The sequence below is a fragment of the Lingula anatina genome, chromosome 3 (genome assembly GCF_051362555.1).
Source record: "Lingula anatina isolate TDL-2025a chromosome 3, LinAna3.0, whole genome shotgun sequence".
NCBI classification, from domain to species: Eukaryota; Metazoa; Brachiopoda; class Lingulata; order Lingulida; family Lingulidae; genus Lingula; species Lingula anatina.
In genome coordinates, this window is record NC_141769.1 from 32,001,314 (window position 1) to 32,016,646 (window position 15,333).

General features: G+C 34.2%; 3 protein-coding genes across 4 annotated transcripts in view; 2 read left to right on the plus strand and 1 right to left on the minus strand.

Moving 5' to 3' along the window:
• Positions 1 to 4,040, plus strand: part of LOC106161725 (protein SLC31A2) — a 96,884-nt gene extending 92,844 nt beyond the window's left edge. The window contains exons 4-6 of one of the 2 annotated variants that reach the window (XM_087008196.1): positions 1,899 to 2,106; positions 3,108 to 3,223; positions 3,614 to 4,040. In XM_087008196.1, the coding sequence (XP_086864322.1) occupies positions 1,899 to 2,106; positions 3,108 to 3,223; positions 3,614 to 3,753 (464 nt within the window). In that variant the 3' untranslated portion in view covers positions 3,754 to 4,040. Of the gene's footprint in view, positions 1 to 933; positions 1,133 to 1,898; positions 2,107 to 3,107; positions 3,224 to 3,613 lie in introns of both variants that reach the window. The other variant, XM_013538751.2, reaches the window with a different exon arrangement.
• Positions 4,041 to 5,375: 1,335 nt separating this feature from the next.
• Positions 5,376 to 12,370, minus strand: LOC106161704 (steroidogenic factor 1). The gene is made up of 6 exons (XM_087008191.1): positions 12,221 to 12,370; positions 10,475 to 11,390; positions 9,999 to 10,178; positions 8,807 to 9,204; positions 7,899 to 8,151; positions 5,376 to 7,460 (listed from the first exon to the last, which is right to left on the minus strand). Exons 2-6 carry the CDS (start codon positions 11,379 to 11,381, stop codon positions 7,192 to 7,194), a joined length of 2,007 nt encoding a protein of 668 aa, XP_086864317.1. The 5' UTR covers positions 11,382 to 11,390; positions 12,221 to 12,370; the 3' UTR covers positions 5,376 to 7,191.
• Positions 12,371 to 12,680: 310 nt separating this feature from the next.
• Positions 12,681 to 14,367, plus strand: LOC106161693 (uncharacterized). The gene is made up of 3 exons (XM_013538712.2): positions 12,681 to 13,078; positions 13,571 to 13,777; positions 14,076 to 14,367. Exons 1-3 carry the CDS (start codon positions 12,715 to 12,717, stop codon positions 14,237 to 14,239), a joined length of 735 nt encoding a protein of 244 aa, XP_013394166.2. The 5' UTR covers positions 12,681 to 12,714; the 3' UTR covers positions 14,240 to 14,367.
• The last annotated feature ends 966 nt before the right edge of the window (positions 14,368 to 15,333 follow it).

Sequence of the window (15,333 nt, forward strand, 5' to 3'; positions counted from 1 at the left end):
TAAAAAAACCTGCCACAAGTATAATGAATATGATTCAAATTGTCCACCATGTTGGCAAGTTTCTTTTCTTGGCAATATGGTGGGTGACCCAGTGTAATGCATTGTGTTGCACTGTATTGTGTCATATTGCACATTTTAAGGAGACCCATAAATCACTTGCCTTAGTGCTGACGGGAATTTATTATATTATTTTATTTATTTTAGTGTTTTTCCAAATGTTTAGCAGGATACATTTATTGACTCAAAATTATTGACATTGATTATATGAAAAAAAGAAAGTAATTTGAGAACCTCCTTTGGACTAGAATAAGACTAAATTTAAAACTAAATTTTGTATACTTTTTTTTTTTGCATTTGTTAAGAAAAGGAATTTGTTTTATCAATTTATTTGCTTTGTTCTTGTTTTCCTCACATGCACAGAGAGAGAGAGAGAGAGAGAGAGAGAGAGAGAGAGAGAGAGAGAGAGATGGTTTATTATGCAAGATTTGTTATGACATAGATATCACAGATATGGCAAAAGGAAAGGTTTATTTTTGAATATATCATTTTCATCCTAAAAAATTAGTTAAAGGTATAAGTACTATAAGTGTTTGAACATGCCTCAAAGTCCTCTTTGTATGTTGTTATATCCTGTAAAGCTACTTATCTTTCGAAGTTCAGACCTTAAAATTACAAAACTCCTCAAATATAAGTTAATAATGAGTTAATGTTAGAATAAATTTTCCTTTCTCTCTCTCTCAAAAAAAAAAAAAAAATTAAATTTGGCATGAAAATCCTATATAGAGAATACCTTTTATTTAAGATTTCTTTAATTCCAGCATTTTTCTCTTTCCTTGTTCTTCCAGTGTGCTTCTTATACAAAAGCAAAGTATTCAATACATTTCATTTGATTATTTCAGCATTTAACATTTAATGAATATTTTCCTCATTCAGGTTTCCTGGTAATTATTGCAGTGTGTTTTGCCCTGGCACTATTAATAGAAGGAGGAAGAGCATTACATTCAATCCTTTCTCACAGGGCAAACTTAAGCCCACTTGTTTATGCAAAAACTAGCAGAAATGTTGCAGAGACCACACCGTTACTTCGTTCACTTATTATTCCCACCAATGTTGACCAGATTGTAAAAAGAAAGTAAGAAAAATAGTGTTTATGTATTTTAGACTTTTTACATTGCACTGTCTAACATCTATAGCAGATCATTCAGTGTTGTGTTTCAACCCTAACACATCGTAGATTATCCACAGATAAAATTTCACTGAAGTGGAATTAGTGATTGACCTTTAACCAGTGCTTTTTTAAATAATTTTCCAACAGTTTTGATCATCATTTTTTTTTTTTTTTTTGCTTTTGCTTGCTTTGATAATTTTTATTACTTGGTTTATGGATAATATTCAGGTAAATTTATTCCTTGATTGATGTTTAAAAGTCCATAAACTTGAGTAACTGATTTTCAAAGCCGTGATTGTTTAGCTTACAAAGCTTCTCACTTCCTCTGTTGTTTGCATCTTATTTTTCAACTTATTCCTATCACATTCATTTTATGGCATTTTATTGTTAGAGGGGTTTCATTGACTGTGTTTATTTATAACTCTCCAAACTGTCAAGGCATCCAACTTCAATGGAACCGATTGTTTGATGAGGTTTAAATCCAGTGATACTTGTATCTGTCCAGGGCCCTTCAAAAGAGAGGAAGGACCTCGCCAATATCATAATTCCCTGATGACACAAAATGCTGTTATGAATACCTGAATAGATATACCACTGTTTTTTTTTATTCAAAATAGGTATGGGAAATTACTTTCAGAAAAAAAGTATGCTGATGGATAAGCCTTACAGTAGATTCTACTCTGTCTCTCATTAGGTTTTTTCTTTTTTTTAATTGTTGCTATCTTTAAAGGTTTTGTAGGCACCATCTTCATTTTCTTCTTTGCTGCCATGATGTTGGAGGGAATTATGGGAATGTTGGCTAGTCTTAGAGATAGGAGTAAGGTGTTACCAGCATCTGTCAAAGAAAGGTTGCTTGAACCCATCAGTGAAAATTCTCCTCTCATTGGCAAAAGCAAGTCCTTAACTGAATCTGGGGAAAAACTTATTAAACAGAAAAAGTAAGGAACTATCCTGGACCCGTGCTTTATTAATTGTTTTGAAAACCTCACACTTACAAACATTAACCCTTATCCTATTTTCCACCCTGCTCTCGTAGCTGACAATTGACTCTTGGCTGATTTACACAGCTTGAGTTAATTGTCAGTTTTAACTTTACATCTGACTATTGATTGGGACGTCTTGATAGTCCGAAGGTTCTTTGGTCCAAAAAATCATCACATTTTCATCAATTTTTTTTCAAGGGTTCATTGGTCTGAAGGTTCTTTCTATAGTGAACATTTGGACCAATGAACCTTTTGACTATTGAACTTTTGGACTATTGCTACGACCCCCTTTTGATACTTTAACTCTGAAAGTCCTTATTTTAGATGCACAAATCTGTCATTTTTGGTTTATAGTTTCTTTTTTAAAGTACTACTTGACCTTTGCTAACAGCAGCATGTGAAATTTTTTTCATTTGATAAAGATGACTTCACATTTGCTTATTATGCTGGTTTACCATCGATTTGATGATTAATAACAATTTGATGCATAAACTAAAATTAAACTTATGTCACCCAGCAACAAAACTAACTAATAGGAATAGCATCCCTCTCTATAGCAACATAGCTATAATGCAAAATGGTAAGGTGAAAATATTCATATTGTATGTAACGCTTGTGGCGTTAGGTAACTGTAATGTTGTTACCCTACAAAGATTTTAAAAAGTTTCTTGGCATGCTCACTTCAAAAATAATTGTCATTGTAAAAGTTAAATGTTCCTTTGTTTTCAAAAATGAATTTTTAAATAATTTAGGAACAGTGTGGCATTTAAAAAACTGCACTGTGGTATTGACAAAATTTTGTTTGACAGAAATGATTGCATAAGATAAAAATCATACATGTACTGGGTATACTGAGTATTTGAAATTATTGGATAATTTAAACTTCACTTAAGAATTCATATTTGTATGTAACGTGAATTTTCAATCACATTTGGTACATGATATTAAAACTTCAGGATAAAGTATCATATTGGGATGTCCTTGCTGCATGTGGCCAAAGTGGTGGTAGCCTATGTGGTCATGCTGGCGGTCATGTCTTATAATGCATGGGTGTTTGTTACTGTGGTTATAGGTAAGTGGACAAGACTAGGACAGTGGCTTAGCTGTCTGGCAGGCCTACTGAAGCTGCTAAACAATAATTAATTACCCACTATCAGCTTCAGTGAGCATGACAGACATCTAAGCGGCTTAAGTTGATAGCAATTTAGCGAGAATCTCCATGGAGAAAAATCGATCCATAGTTAGTATGTTAGGGTCTGGGAATAGCCCCAAGGATACTGTTTGGAAGACTTTGATTTATTATTTTTTATGATTGCATAAATTTTGTTTTACAAACTGATCAAAGCAGTCTGTGATCTCTTTGTTGTTAATGCTATTCTCTGTCAAACATTTTTGTGAAGACAAGAAAATATTACATAGTTACTGTGTCAACTTACGTACATGGTGTTTGTCAATATTTCAGGCAGTGCTTTGGGATACTTGATTTTTGGAGCCATTCAGCATAAGATCACCACTGCTGATACGCCTGACACTCACATAATAAATAACCAGGATGACCTGCTAGGCACGCACTCACAGACTAGCTATGAGCCTATTGGTTAACTCTAACAACATCAAGAAAGAATAAAAAACTGAAGATGACTGTGATTATTTCTAGGACGTGAAAATTGCTTGAGGACAAGATGGACATTTTAGTTGTTCATGGGGATTGTGAGGATATTTTAATTATGTTTGGATGGCAATCATGCTCTGTAATATTTATTATAAAGAACATAAACACATACAATTATATGCATGCCCACACCAACTTGACATTTAGTGCTATTGCAAGGTCACAAGCAGTAAAAAATAATGACTTAGATATGAAATAAATAAAGAGGGAAAGAGAATAGAATAGAAGCAAGAGTACACATCAGCAAAATATTGTAAATATTTTTATACAGTGCAATAATGGTTTTTTGTACTCTGGGTAAATATGCAGGGTTGTTTGTGAAGAATGTGACAAAAAAGTAAACGTAAGGGCAAACAATGTTAAGCTAAATCAAGGAATTGATGAAGTTAATTAAAATTCAGTAGTCTGTGTATACTACAAGGACAGTAGCAAACAAGACTGGGGCTTTCATTTGGTATATTAATCAGGAATATTTTAGTGTGCTCATGTATTTAATAAATATCAGAAAGTAATTGGCTCAACTCCAATGTTAAGAGATAATTGACATGATATTGGTCTCTTAGTTATATGTTTTTAAGCATATAACAAAGAGAATATCATAGCATTGCAAGAATATCATAGCATTGCAAATCAGGAGTTATAGGAAGAAATGATAACTTATACCATTAATCACTGATTATTGGCTTTAACTTATTGACATAGTGATATAATGCTTTTAATACATGTGCCTGGCAGTCTTTCTTTACTTGGGTAATTTTTAAAATATTTTCATGTCTTAAAATATATAATCAAATAAATTTTTTGCAAACAAAGCGTGTGCAGCTAATTGTTTTAGTCATATAAATATAACTAAAAGGCAACAAGTCGGCTTTCACATTAATTTTTTTGCATGTGTATTAGATAATTTTAATAGGAAGTAGTTTCATTTGCTGGTCATTGATATAGGCTTTTTCGGTATCGTACTAGGTAAATATGAGATCTTTAATCATACATTTCACTTAATGTTTGTTCCTGTACCTGAAACTTTTAATGTAAGTCTTTCAGTTGCACTTCTTTTCTGTGAAATTTGGAGATAATAGCATGATTTATCTAGAAATCCTTATTCACCCCCACACAAGTTGTGCACTTTTGGTGTTTGAAAATTGGTATCACATTTTAAAGGTCCACTTACATCTCTGAAAATTGCACTGAACTACCTTTAAGGTGACATGCCTTAGACAGCTTAAAACCAAAAAATTAATAAAATTTCTATTTAAAGTCATGCTGCCATGTCAACTCTCAGATAAGGGATATCAATTCCATGTAAGCAGCACGCAGCTTTAATCCAGACATAAGCCCCCCTTTTTAAAAAAATCTCTGAACATTTAATTTGAGACCAAATGCTTAATGTACTGAGGAACTAAATCGGGGTTTGCCCCACGGCACATCAGAATTGAATCCGAAATTCTAGGATTCCACAAAAAAAATCTGTGCATGCTATATAAGTGATAGAATCCCAGTAAAAAAATCTATAAGGAGTGTAATGCAACTCCATCTGTATATACAAAACAAGTCGGTTTCTTAAGCTTTTTATTACACACTGACAAGATTCATACAAAAGATAATTTATAAGCTTTAATACAAGTTGTGATATAAGGCAACTATTACACCATTATCATGTAGTGCACCTTAAACAGTGTACTTATTGATCATGTTACTATGTACAATATATTCTACACATTATCAATGGCACTGTACATACAACTGGAGCTGCTAGAAAGTAGGACAAACTAATAAAGAATAACTTTACAACATAAACAAGGCAGCAAAGCTGTCAAATGGACAGATATGCAAATGACAAAAGTGATACTGGTGGCATTAAAACGGTCCAAAAATGAACCAATTTAGCAAAGAAACTGCAGTTACTGTAGTTTTTGACCAATTTTAATGCAAAATTACATGATGCTAATAGTACAAACACTATCAATTTTTAATTGTACGTTAAAGATGTTGTGGACATTCAGAAAATGAAAACTTCAATATTAGTTTTTACTTTATGGTGTTTATGGACAAAATAAGCCAATAAAACTTGCAGTGATGACAGAAACAAGTGAAGGCAATGTCCAGATATATAGCATATGTCCATCAAATTGGAAAAGATTCTAACATTGCGGTTACATAAATTGATTCAATTTATCAATTTACAAAAATTAATAAATAAAATATTGAAGGCATTAAGTCTGTTACATACAATTAATCGAAAATGTTTTTATTAAGACCTGCATAAAGATAAAGATTAGATGCATCAGATTAAGAGTGAAATGACAAATATCAATTAATCTGTCAAATGTCAATGATACTTAATGATACAAAGGTGAAATACCTTGAAATCTTAAACATCCACTATTACCAATCTGGAAAATTACCTACCAAATATCATCTGGGCAACTCATAATCATTCCTTTACACATTATGAGTTGCTTTGGAGGCAAGACAATAAAATGCTTTCACGGATGTTGCTGTTCAGATAATTCAAAGTTTTACAGATTCTCAGATTTCCAGTAAATTCTTATCAAACCCAATTTCCATCCCTGGGTTTATGTGGGGGACCTATGAACATGACCTTGTATGTACCTTTCAATATTAAAAATGCTTTAATCTTATGCATCATACAGATCTAGATGCATTAAATATGTTTAGTGCCAGACTAACACGAGAATTACTTTCAATAAAACTTATGTGTAAATTCACTGTCATTCTAGCAAAAATCTTCAGGATGCAATTTCATAGAGGACTAAATTATAAATTATTTCAGTCACGAAAGTGAATGGGTACTTCTCTGCTATTTCCATTGCCTAGCAGACTGCACAATCTGAGATTCACTGGACTCTGACGTTACCATTTCAAGCCACGTAGACAACACCATTCAAATGTTTCTAAGGAATTTGCTCCAAAGAAAAATTTAGAAACATACATAAAAACACTTAAGATTCCTTTTTAAAATAATTTCCACAATCATGTATTTACAGAAAAGGTGAATTTGGTCCCCATATTAAAGCAAATGAATTAAAACAAAGAATAAATAAGATGTGAAATGTCCTCTGTTCGAGTAATATTCAAAGATGTGTCATAACAATGGTTATTTGAGGGTCATTTTTAGCCATGTTCACAATAGACTAAGGAAGACATGGTTGAAGTCCAGATAACCAGCTAAACATTCTTAATTAACTCTAATTTTAGCGTTGAATCAATGGAAAAAGAATATTAATGGTGAAATTTAAGTCAACATCTTTTAAAATAAATCAATATTCAACCAATGGTTTAATATTACTATACATATACCAGTTTGGATCCAGCCGAACAATGGTCTGGCATCAAGAATGGCCATTTTAGAGTTGAGAAGCTGCTGAGAGGATGCTATCTCCTTTGATAAGTTCTGTTAGCAGACTGAATGTTGGGATTGTTCCTGCCATGTGCTTCCTGACCAGTTGTTCTTTGGCTATGACTGCAGTCTGCGTGAGCTCTCCAATGCGCAGAAGAAGTTCGCCAAATTTCGTTGGCATTTCTGGGAAGTGTGTAGAGGTGTAAGTGAGGAGAGCCTCGTTGATGTGGTCTTGATATTCACGGATGCTGGTTGGATTCTTCAAACCATCAATATCTGAAACAAAGTAAAGTTTAAAACATTTATTAATACTATAATAATAAATACTGTAACATATATAAAAAATTCCTTTTGATACGACATTGCGAACCAGCAAAATGTATGGCTGCTAAAAATAATGAACCTTGTATTCATTCTGAACTACGTCTATTTTAACTATAGCATTTTGTTGCAAACAACAGTTGAAAACAGAGCATTTTCTATTTACATGTTAATTATTATAAAAAGTTTCTGTGAAGAGTATTAAGTAAAACTTGTTTTCCTCACTATCTACTATTTAAGAACTTTTGATAGCGGCATAAACTAAACACAAATATCGATGTAATATATAGCAGTTTATTTAAGTGCATTTGAGAACCTAACAAAGGAAGAACTGGACAATGGTGACCAACTATTGCTGAAAACATACCAACTAAAAAGATGCACTCCACCTACCGGGAGATATTAACACTAGCACCTTGAAGCAGGCATACTCATGCTTATCCACTTTTAACCTGCGCAGGTGCTGAGTTAAGTTCAAAAGACGTGTAAACGTCTCCTCTACTTCAATGGCCCGCGCCATCTCTAGGGTCATCAGCTTGCCGTTGGACAACAGAAGCTGGTTCTGGACGCCAATGGACCGCCAGCAGCAGCCCACCAGGAGCAGCTCCGACCATGCATTCTGTAGCATCAAGATCTGATCATCGGTCTGAAAACACAAACTTGGAGATTATTTTTCTATATTTTTCAAGTGCTACCCCGAGACATGATTTTGATATAGGAAAAAATGGCTTCTTAACCTTATGGGAGGCCACATATCATATGGAAGAAAAAAATGGATTTCTGTTGAAAAAAAAAAAAAAAAATTGATGAAAAAAAGTTGAAAAAGCGTGCTGAATGCACAAGTGCTTTTAAAAAAGCATCTTATGACATGTAAGCAAGGAACCGTTTGATTTTTCCTTTTAGATGATGTGCAAATCAAGAAAATTCTTTAGAATGTAAATCTTGACTTTTTTTACCTAATAAAGTCAAGATATTTCATCAGTGAATTCAATACAGTTCACTATTATAATCAAGATATTTCATCAGTGAATTCAATACAGTTCACTATTATAATCAAGATATTTCATCAGTGAATTCAATACAGTTCACTATTATAATCAAGATATTTCATCAGTGAATTCAATACAGTTCACTATTATACAGGTAACTTTGTGAACATAAATACTGGTCAATGACCATAAACAAATAAACTTGTCAAAAACTATTCCACAAGATTACTTACATATATACATTAAAAAAAAAAAAAAAAAAAAAAAAAAAAAAAAAAAAACCCTCATATAACTCCAAGGAATATATTATACCTCTATTCCAGCAAAATCGGGGAGATTCCTTGCCCATCGCACTATTTTATACAACCTGTGGTCAGCTAGGTGAAGTAGAGAGTTGTACTGGTCTCTGTCTGAGGCCGTCATCCTATCCTGACAACACGCGGCCACAGGTTCCTCGTCAGACAGTAGGGACTCCACATTCATGATCTCAGTCACTATGGAGGGGAGCACGGGGACCACAGCACTGGGAGACTTGAGAGTGGAGCCCAAGGGACGATTTAAGATGGCCACCAAGCTCGGGTTGGCACTGGCTGTTTGTGCATTGGGGGGCGTCCGTAAAGGCGTCAGTTGAAGATTTGACGGTGATGAAGTGAGACTTCCGGGTGAACTGTACGAGCTTCTGCCTCCTCTGGTACGATCTACTCGTATGGCTGGGGATGGAAAATAAAGTTATCAGATTAATCATGACGTAAAAAAACAAAGTGTCTCTTTACGTTTCAAAGCAAGAAACTGCAAAGAAAACCTGATCAACTTATTGACTAGTTATCATCGCAATTAACTAGTTATAACTGAAACTTTATACTTTATTGACATAACCATGGGTTCCTTTAATATCTGCAGTGACAGAGCTATCAAAATGTCCTGCAATCCAAATGCCTTAATGAGAAAATGTTTCATAAAATTAAGCCCAGAGGTAGATCTATGCTATTTCATTTCAAACCTGTGAAATTGGTTACCAAGGTCATGCTATGGAACCTACATAACTGCATTATAAAGCCCACTGCCATTTAGCTGCAGTGTAATTTTATCATAACAGATTTTGATCAGCTACCAGCACAATACACATATTTACCCTCATTTTACTTTCCCACATATCATGTATACACATATAAGTGTATATTAACTGTTATTGTTGTTCACACACACAGTTTTCCTGAGGCAGATGTCAATTTTATAAAATTCTTGGATATATCCAAACATCTTGATACAAATCTTTAAGATTTGTAGTTATTTAGATGATCTGATTTTTTTTATTTAAAATAAATTTTTCCTTTTTTTACTACAGATTAAGTTACGAATTAAAAAAAAATATCCACACATTTTTTCCATTTAAAATTTTTTTACAAATTTCAAAGCACGTAACATTTTAACCTTTATTTATGAATCAATTATCTTCATCTAATCTTTCAGACAACTACTGAAATATTGAAATTCCTCTCCATACCTTCCAGCCTCATGCCGCCCTCCAGACATTTCTTAAACCTGCAAGACGGACACTTTTTTCTGTTCATCACATTGACATCGCAGTCCCCATTCCGATGACAAGAAAAATCCTTCTTGTTCTGCACCGTCCTCTTGAAGAAACCTTTGCAACTTTCACATGTATAAATACCGTAGTGGAACCCTAGAACAACAAGAGGTATTGCAATCAAATAAGTTGATGGTACACACTTTACTTCTGTATAACAGCAACTGTCTAACAAACATGGCATATATCATCATAAAGGCTTAAATTTTCTGTCAAAGTAGTAAACAGTAGTAAAAGTACATGTGTAGCAGTATTTGCATAAACTAGTTCCATCTGATTCCTTCTTTAAGAGAAAATATTGTAGAAATGTGCAGTTAATTTGTAGAACCCAATGTAGCACAGCAAACAATGACAAGAAAACAATCTTTTTCCCATAGGTCCACTCTACACACCTGAAACTCTGTCCCCGCAAATAGGACATGGTCCTTTGTCTGCATATTTCTCTAACATAGCTGCCATTGTGGATTGCTGCGGGGACTGAGCTGTAGCAGGGGATGAACTGTTAATGATATGGGAGGCCACGTTGGACAATTCAATGATTCTCATTTTGCTAGGAGTTCCATCCTGGTTAATTGTATACATTGCTCTCTTCCTCGACCCATCTTCATAACCTGCCATGTCAACTATCGTCTCCGTGGTGGCCACAGGAATGTCACCCCCGGACAGCTGTTGTTCCTCCTGGGAGTTGGCTATCAGTATAATCGGCGCCTCGGCCTGGTTTTCACTCTCGCCTTGACTCTTGGCATGGTGGTTTGCAATAGCTGCCAGAACTTTACCAACATCAAAATCCCCCTGAACGTTAATAATCTGTTGCCTGGCCACCCCTGCCTGGGTGTCGCCACTGTCACCATTAGGTTCCACTCTGATCACCAGTCTCTGTCCACTCTTTTGTTCCAACACAATCCTGGTCTGATTGTCACCATCTTGCGTCTCGACCACTTGCTCCGCGACCTCATCAACCCCATTGTTCTCATGCCTGTCCATCACGATCACCTCCTCCTGTCCCTCTGGGCCGTGATCGAGGTACACCACCCGTTCATGGATCCCGTCTTCGTGACCTCCCTCCTCTACTATTTGCTCCTGAACTCCGCCTTCGACTCCCACCTCGTGGCTGGCTGTCTCCAGGAGGTCTGAGGAAGCTACCATGTATCCGCCCCCTGGGTCTGAGGACAGGTTGCCTGCTGCTGTTGTTATGACGGTATCTGTGTGGTTTATGTGGTGGTTTGTAGATGTGGCTAGCTTTTCTGTCACTGCCTGTAGCAACACAGGAGATATGCCAACATCTGTGTCTTCACTCATACTGAAAATCTGTAAATAGAAACAATTGAAGTGAAGTATGCAGTTAATTGAAAAGGGTATTTGTATTTTATATTATGTATACCTTGGCAATCACACTTTAACCCAGTCTCTCTACAAAACCACCCATTTAGTTCACAAACCAAAACAATGGTATATTTTAATTAATAAAATTAAACAAATGTTGCTGAAGCACAAGGAAATTTAACAAATTACTGCAAAAATCACATTTTCGATGACACAATCACCATCCTCACTTGACAGGGATTTAATTTAATTTTTTTTTTTTCAGGAAACTTCAAACAGCAGAATGATCGAGTTACACATAATTATAAACTGCTCCCCTTTTTTAAATTTTAAATCATAAGATGTACTCTTTTCGGGCCAAGTAATAATCAATATATCCAATAAAATTGATTAAATAGCATGCCGTTAATGATTAAAGAGTTAAAGAAACTTAGAGATAAAATCTGCTGTCAAACTGTAAACACGAACTGCACTATCCTGTCAACCCTAAATAGGTCAAGGACAGCCATCTTGAAAACGTAGAATTTTAGGCGGTAAACCAAATCTCCGACTTCATCCCAAACCTTGTTTTCCCCCATTCGTGCCCAAAATGTATAAATCTTCATTCCATATTTAAGTCAACAAGATCCAATCAGACGTTTAATTGTACTGAAAACTTTTTAGATTTCTGTCTGCAAAACGGCGACTATGTCAAGGTCACCATAAGGCACGCTGTACTCTTTTTCAAACGAAATGTATGATTTGAAACTGTTCTGTGAATCAGTAAGCATAATGTCGACTTAATATTTCTACGCTGGTAATAGACAGCAACTTACTTTTGATCTATGCTGATCAGCTATCTATAAATCTACAGATGTTGTAGCGGGCAAAATGCTGTTGACAACTCGACGTCCATGACCTTGTTGAAACACAAAGAACCACCATAATGCCCGAAAGGATACAATACTAAAGGAAAGATAAAATTACACATAATTTGCATTTTAAAAAGCAAAAAATCGTTTGCTCTTCTTACAATATGAACTATTTACCTTGTTAGCAGTTAATGCAAACCCTTACAAATATTTATCTGCATTTATTTTATATATCAAACTTCAGTTCTCCTTACTAGCTCTTTACAAGTCGCAGTAAAAGCTTGACCTTAACATAAGAGAAATAAGTGAACAATAATAAAAACGTATACATTACACCCTGGTATCATATTTAAATAAGTAATGTATAAGTCAATGATATTTTCAGTTAATTCCATTTATTCATTTATTTTCTGAAAAAATAAAACTGCGGACTGAAATGACTCACTTCCGGTGTAAACATGAAAGTGAAGTGGAAAAGCTTGCATGGGTGTCTTTGGCTCGTTATCCAAATTGCCTTTTCTCAGGAACTAACGTGTACCAGTACAGACAGCTGCTCATGTACACTATCTGATGGACATGGTAAAATTGACTTAAAGAAATTGAAAGAAACTGTTTCAAACAGGGTTAAGTTGCCGGTGTTTTGGTTCAGTCCATGTCATTCAATCTCTGTTGTTAACTCAAGTGGTAATTGTAGTAATGTCAATCTTTGTATGCAAGATAAAAATGAGCATTACCGCTGTCTTGGAGCCAGCAAGCCAGAATTTCATGTCGAGGAGAGAAATGGAGTAAGATCATTATTCCTGAAGTATGTCACAAATAATGGTAAGTCACACACACACACACACACAAAAAAAAAAAAAAAAAAAAAAAAAACGGTTAAACCAGTTCTGTTTCATCTTGAAATATTTAATTAATATCAAAAATTACTGTAATTCATGCTCTACACTGAGTCATGAATTACAGTAATTTTTAATATTAATTAAATATTTCAAGATGAAACAGAACTGGTTTAACCGTTTTTTTTTTCAAATGCTGCCACCTTCAACTTCAATACTTGTACTGACTTCTGCATTTCAAAACTGTACGTTGATGTTTGACAGGTGGCAAATTTCTTTAGGAAGTAGTGAATTAGATAATCTTGCGACATTATTTCATGGCAAATATCTTTTTAAATTATCAAAAAGATTTCCTTTTCCTGGATGTAAATTCATCAAGAAGTTTTTCATGTACTAAACATGGTTCAAAATATTTGTTCATTTAATATGGAAATTTATTTCCATCTTAAACATGTTGGCTTCCTACTTTTTCTTTTAGGTGCTCACACATTTAGCCGAGTGTACCTGCAGTGTTCACCAGATGTGCCTGATGCAATATTAACAGGAAACATGGTGAACACATCTTTCTATAATCTCACACTACACTCCCAGCATTGCTGTCCACTTAAAGCACAAGATACACTCAGCACAGGCAGCATACTCTTGATAGTGTTTTTCACTACTGTGACTTCCTATTTTGTTGTTGGTGAGTAGGTTTTATACGTGTGTGTGTGTGTGTGTGTGTGTGTGTGTGTGTGTTTGGGTTTTAAGTGCAATCATTAGTGTAATTTAGTGACTTTATATTTGAAATATTTCATTTTAGATGAAATTTTTGAAAGAATTATGTCAAATTTTAGTCTTCAAGTGAAATACATATCCCATCAGTACAATTTGTGAGATGAAATGAAATGTTATAAACAGACTTGTCAAATATTTCTTCTGCTTGAACAATGAACTAAGTTGACATGTATTATAACAATCATAATCTTCCCCTTCGTTCCCAGGTGTGTTATACAATAAGACGGTGTATGCGGCCAGTGGAACGGCACTTATCCCTCACTACCAATTCTGGTCTGATTTGCCAGGACTTATAAAGGATGGGTATCTCTTTTTTATCAGCCCATGCCTTGGGGACAGTGTGGAATACAAGTATTATCAGAGACTTTAGTACTTAATCTTTTTTTTTTGTTAAATGGTTAACAAGATTCCACCTTCTCAAAAATGTTGTTACTAGTAAACAGTTTTACTACCTATGGTCACAGTTTTGTAAGAACCTTTAGCCATTTTTTTTCTTTTTTTGTTAAATGGTGAACAAGAGAGGTTACTTTCTCAAAAATGTTACTTGTAAGCAGGTTTACAACATGTGGTCACATTTTTGTAAGAGTGGTACTCAGAACACAACAAAAGCAGGGTGTAGGTAAAACTACCACATCTATTTCTGTGGCAAATGTCATGATAAATCCATTCATTTTATTTCATTTGTAAATAGAAATATTGTGAGTGGATCTGATATGGAACTTACCATTGTCTTTTTATTTTTGAATTTTAATGACTAAATAACCTCTACTTTTTAAATGGTAGAAAAAGGAATGTTACCCTCTAGAATAATTCTTGAGCCAAGTAAAGTATGTTGATAGGTCTCAATTTTATTTTTACCTTGAAATATCCCCCTCAGGCAGTGGCTACTCCATAATAGCCAAATACATTGTATTTTTACAGGCAAAGTCAGTTGATTTACTCTTTAAATGTATTGTTTGATATCTAGTCTTTTAAATACATTGCAAATGGTCACATATTATCATTTTATAATGAACAGTTTTGTAACAAAAGGGCAAGTTGCATGTTTATATGAAAACATGTACCTACTATTTACTTGTTTTAAATTATTTTCTACAGTATATTGACATTTTTACATTGTGAGTTTTTTATCTTTTCCTTTTATATTTCCTTATCTTATAGAAGAGAAGTAGAGCGCTATTTGAGAGCCGAGTTTGGTTTATTTTGATCTCAGTATCGCATCCCACCATGCTTTTTAGGCAACTGATTTCCATGTTTTCCAAGATACGTGTATGCAGTCATTCAGATGTTTTTGATTGTTTGTTTGAAGTTATATTTCAAGTCAAAGTTACTGACTTAGTCCCATTTTTTGGAAATTTTTATGTTTTTAGATTTTTTTTAATGTTATGCCTCAAAAACCCTTATAACTTATAATATAAGCATAGGTAATGTGATAAATAATAAATGTTTTGTAAGCACAAAATT

What these genes read in the sequence shown, in the direction of transcription:
- LOC106161704 (XM_087008191.1), bottom strand. Translation starts at nt 11,381, where the DNA reads ATGAGTGAAGACACAGATGTTGGCATATCTCCTGTGTTGCTACAGGCA. An exon ending in GGGCGGCATGAGGCTGGAAG is followed by an intron (nt 9,205 to 9,998) that starts GTATGGAGAGGA and finishes TTCCATCCCCAG; the next exon opens with CCATACGAGTAGATCGTACC. An exon ending in GCTAGTGTTAATATCTCCCG is followed by an intron (nt 7,461 to 7,898) that starts GTAGGTGGAGTG and finishes ACTTTGTTTCAG; the next exon opens with ATATTGATGGTTTGAAGAAT.
- LOC106161693 (XM_013538712.2), top strand. Translation starts at nt 12,715, where the DNA reads ATGAAAGTGAAGTGGAAAAGCTTGCATGGGTGTCTTTGGCTCGTTATC. An exon ending in GAAGTATGTCACAAATAATG is followed by an intron (nt 13,079 to 13,570) that starts GTAAGTCACACA and finishes TTTTTCTTTTAG; the next exon opens with GTGCTCACACATTTAGCCGA. An exon ending in GACTTCCTATTTTGTTGTTG is followed by an intron (nt 13,778 to 14,075) that starts GTGAGTAGGTTT and finishes CTTCGTTCCCAG; the next exon opens with GTGTGTTATACAATAAGACG.